At 42.4% G+C, this 4950-nt stretch overlaps 1 protein-coding gene across 1 annotated transcript in view; it reads right to left on the reverse strand.

The window, feature by feature from the left end:
* Positions 1-3872: 3872 nt before the first annotated feature.
* Positions 3873-4950, reverse strand: part of vgll3 (vestigial-like family member 3) — a 2620-nt gene continuing 1542 nt past the window's right edge. The window contains exons 3-4 of the mRNA XM_070976324.1: positions 4695-4950; positions 3873-4574 (exon numbers count right to left, since the gene is read on the reverse strand). The exon at positions 4695-4950 is cut by the window's right edge and continues 284 nt beyond it. Coding sequence (XP_070832425.1) covers positions 4534-4574; positions 4695-4950 — 297 coding nt within the window. The 3' untranslated portion in view covers positions 3873-4533. The remainder of the gene's footprint in view (positions 4575-4694) is intronic.

Genomic DNA, 4950 nt, shown 5'->3' on the forward strand with positions numbered 1-4950 from the left:
AAGCGTAATCAGAAGGACAAGTGTTCTGTGACACTCCCAGTGCGCTTCATTAGGCCGCCCTTGTCAACACAAACACAGTGGTGAAAGCTGAGCCTTTCACTAATACCCCTAATACCCCTAATTCTCGCACGAGGAGGGAAAATTAGCTCTGATTACCACAGTGATTTGTAGGCGTGGAGCCGGCTCGTGGAAGTGAGAAAAAGACGTTTGAAGGGAAAAGGGAGGAGAAGGAAGCGAGGAGAGACCTCTGTGTGCCTCTTTAACTCACCTTTACTCACCTTTACTCACCTTTTCCTCTCCTCTCCTCTCCTCTCCTCTCCTCTCCTCTCCTCTCCTCTCCTCTCCTCTCCTCTCCTCTCCTCTCCTCTCCTCTCCAGCCTGATCTCTGTGTTCATACAGCTCTCTGTTCAGACAGCTGGTGTTGTGTTGCTGATTGTGAGACTAATCATCTGCTCAATTACTCTGGAATGTGGGCCGTGTTATGACTGATCAGCTTTCCCTCCTTCTCTCGCTCTTTGTTTTCATCTGTTTTCGTGGACTGTCTCCAGTTTGCTGCTCTCTTTCAACATCTCTTGTCTGTCCACCTTCCTCCTGCTGTTTCTTCAGCACTTGGCACTAAATCCAGTGGCTGGTTAAAGACACACTGAATTGAAGGCCCGTCTTCTGCAATACTTCTGAATGAAGACTCATTTTGAAATAATTGTAAATTAAACAGATAAGTACCAGGTGGGGGTGCAGAAGGCAGCAATGACAGGAAGCTCAGTCTGAACCGGGATCATGAAGGGCTCAAATGAGGTTCTCCAGGTCAGAAGAAAATGTGAATTCCAAAAAAATAAAAGAGAAAATACAAGTATTTGCTCTCATTTCATAAACTTAATGCAATTCCATGTTACAAAGAGGAAATAGATGTTGGTTACAAAAGAGGCAATCATGGCGATGAGGAGATGAAGATCCAGAAGTCGTGACTGGCTCTGAGTTCATCCTTTCCTCATCTGGGGTCTTTTGTCCTTGGAAACATGTGTGTGTGTGTGTGTGTGTGTGTGTGTGTGTGTGTGTGTGTGTGTGTGTGTGTGTGTGTGTGTGTGTGTGTGTGCAGGGCTTATAACTGGGTTTGCCGGACATCCATATGTAAGTCTAAGCTTGAGATAAAAGAATAAAATGCGTCCATTTGGAAAGATATGGCACGCTAACAATGAATGCCGTCATGAACTGAACATTGCCTGCATGCAAAAGTCACAATGTCATCAGTTATTGCTTTGAATATTTTACATATCAGCGCAAAGCATTGGCTGTTTAAACTTTAATTAAATGCTACACATGCAACATTTCCTAAATCTCTGACTGCCCCATTTTTAATAATTGACATATTAATTCACTTCTATACAGCTTCCAGCTCTGTATTACTGTATCTTAGCGCTCTTCCTGCAGTGGAAGTGCCTGCGGTGATTCTCCAAGGGTGCCAGTGGGATGCCGGTTAGCATATAAGTACACTACATGCTGATGCAGAAGCTACATGCTAATGCTAATTAGAAGCTCTGGAAGAGAGGAGAGGACATACTTTGCTGGAAAAGCTTCTCAGATCTCTCCATCTTTTCCCATTTTTCCTCTCGTCTAGTCTTGTTTTACTGTTTTATTCTTCCTTTGTGAGCTGTGGGAATCTCAGAAGTCTGATGTGTTAAATACCCTGACTGAGGATCTAACAGTGAATTCCACAATGCAAATTATTCATAATGCTCGAAAATGTGTGTTTGCTGACACATTTTCTGAATTAATTAATTCAATTAAAATGTAAATTACAGCCTATTATCTCGCTGCTGAAATGAACCAAAACAGGGAAAGCATGGCCATATCTTCACACATCAGCTGCAGCAAAGAGATAAACCCACAAGGATTTTTAGGAAGGGGTGCAGTGCTTGCTAGCATTGTTGTACTGTGTGTGACTTCAGCCTAAGACTTTCCCAGGGAAGAGTAAAAGAGCGAGCAAAAGCCTTTCCCCGATTTATCTCACAACCCTGATTCCAAAAGTGAGAATGTAAAACAGAAATAAAAACAGAACGCCGTCATTTGCAGATGAATTGAGCAGTTTTACAGAGTCCATGCAGTAATATCCTTTATACAATCGTGTTCACAAAGCAGTGAACATCGCTCCATCCTCGCCTGTGAACGACTGAGCCTTTCCAGGATGCCCCTTTCATGCCCATTCCTGTCCTTTTATCAATGAACCTGTTTACCTGTGAATATTCCAAACAGGTGTTTGTGGAGCATTCCACATCTTTCCCAGTCTTTTGTTGCTCCTGTCCCAACTTGTTCAAAACATGTTGCTGGCATTAAGTTCAGAATAAGCAGATATTTACATGACCTTTGCAGAAGGTTGTACTGATCAGAGATAAATCAGATACAAATTCCCTGCCTGTGTGGATTGAATCGCACTGTTGTTGGATTCCCAATCGCATTTCAGTAAAATCTTATAATCAAGTCAACCTCTTCAACTCAATCCACTGAGTGGATGAGACATATTTTTGTTGATAATGAACAAATAATCAAAGCGGATCATTAAATTGGCCTTTTCCCCTCGGGTTTTTCATTTCCGTGCATCGTGATTTGTTGATTCTTTGGATGGAAATGCAGCTGCTGAGGTCCAGATTTGAAGTTCTGCTGTTTAGTGGAGATGGAGAACGAGAGACGTGGGAGAGGAGGCTGGAATGTTAGTGGGCTGCTACTGCTGGTCATACCACCTGGTCAGACCACTCACTACACACACACACACACACACACACACACACACACACACACACACACACACACACACACACACACACACAGCCATGCTTGCACAAGCTCTCAGCCAGCTGTTGGTTATGTCAGGATGGGTACAAATAATGCTGGTCCTGGCACAGGACCGAGACTGAAATATGTATTTAAAGCAGCTTGAATTCTTAATGCAGATCGTCCCGGACCTTCATTCAAACACTGATCTCCAGCCTGTCAGAGTGAAATTATTTTTAAATTTCATTTCATGTATAAGATCTTGATTTTAAATAACAGCCAAACCAACTTTAACTGTGGTAAATATTTTTGCGTGTGTCTGAGCAGTCTGCCACTCTCTGACAAACTTCCTGTCCAGACAGGAAATCCATTCTTTGGTGTGTGTGTGTGTTTGTCAGTCTGGCAGTGTGTGTGTGTGTGTGTTTTTACGTGTGTGTTTGTGTGGACACAGACAACAGACATGTCATGGTATCTTACAATAACTGTCTGTGGAATGCAACCCACTTCCCTTGGCACCACAACAGCTCCTGTCTAGTCCATAATGTACAATATATTGTTTAGCAGTGGTTGTACCAGAAACAAGTTACTGAGGGCTGCAACAACCAACAATGTCTGTGTTGTTGTTTTGGAGCAACAGCCCAGATCCAGGTTAGTGTTAATGAATATGGTGTTGAAAATAAAGTCAGCAGTTATTGGAGGCTGTTTGTACTGTAAAGAATAGAGACAAATCGCAGCTGTTTCTTCATTTATTAATATTCAGGTTTGGTCATCAAACCATCTGAATATGAGGAGGTTTCATGCCACATCACATCAGTTGTTTTGCTAATAGTTATTTCTATAAGTTCTTTCAATTAGTCAGTTTGCTCTCACAATGCATAAGCTTAGAAAACAGCAAGAAATATTCCAACATTTGGATTTTAGAATGGCAAAGCTCTTTAAATGACTTAAATTTTCCTGATTCTGCATCCTTTCATGGGATAAGTTATGCACGAGGAGTTGCATAACAATTTCATGCTTCTTAGGAGCAGGATTTTGAATGACTAAGCTGTCAGTAATAAACAGATTTTTACTTAAAATTTGGGTTATATCCTCAATACCCTCTAGAATAAAGATTTAGTTAGAAGTGAATATTTTGCCTGAATTCTGCATATTTGTGGGTGGAAACTAGTAAACTGATGAATGAAAAAGAACCTTCATTTGCAAATACAGCTCAGCAATTTATTACTTAAACATACAGTACCAATATTTACACTACACAACCCGCAAAAGGAAAAATAGTGAAGTAGCATTCAGGCAAACATTTTAGCAGAGTTCATCCAGCAAACAAGAACTTAGCATGGCAAAACTGTACACACACACACAAAAACATTAACAGTCGTAAACATCTACTGTACAAAACAAAATGTGGATCAAAATCAAGCTCTTGAAACAGAACCACTTGGTCTCACATTGCATGAAAGAAAACATGGTGTTTTGTGCCAACAGAGAAGAAGAGGCCTCCCATTCTTCAAGCTAGTAGTCTGTATCGTTCTTCAAGGGCTTTGACGTGCAGCCAAAGCGCTGGATCGCTGTCTTTTAAGTCCAAAGCCTGAGTTCATATCCAAAATAAGTTGTGTGGACAGTGCGGGACTCATAGCCAGAGCTACAATAAGCCATCTATCTACATTGTAAATTACAGTGCTGGTGTTGCAGCCGTACATCGGTAGAGCCACAGAGTAGGTCCTTTTTGGTGTGAATTGATATTCCTTCTTGTTCTCGGTACATCAGTTAGAACCAAACTGACGTCTTTGCTTTGGTCTGATCAAGAGCTGCAGAAGAGAATAAACAAGGTAAAATTACTTTTGTGCATTAAGTTAGAACACATGAGAAGCTTGACAAAAGCTTGCAATTCAGTGCATGTACTGTGCCGATTTTTCTGTGGTATCTACCTGAGTCGTACACCTCCAAGGATCCATGGAGGGCCGAGGGCGTCCAGGTAACAGTGGTAGCAGTGATGGGGCTGTTGCTGCCGGCGTCCATCTCTGTCTTCACGCCCTCACTGTGTGGAGAACTCCCCGCGCTGGCCGTCGGCTGGTTCTGGTTCCGAACACCGGGCAGCAGCAGAGGATTAAACCTGGGATCCAACGTTGGACTGTGGGTCGGGTATGAATGGAGCATTGGGTGGTGGTGCCGGGTGTGGATGTG

Source organism: Chaetodon trifascialis, chromosome 12, assembly GCF_039877785.1.
Source record: "Chaetodon trifascialis isolate fChaTrf1 chromosome 12, fChaTrf1.hap1, whole genome shotgun sequence".
Lineage (NCBI taxonomy): Eukaryota > Metazoa > Chordata > Actinopteri > Chaetodontiformes > Chaetodontidae > Chaetodon > Chaetodon trifascialis.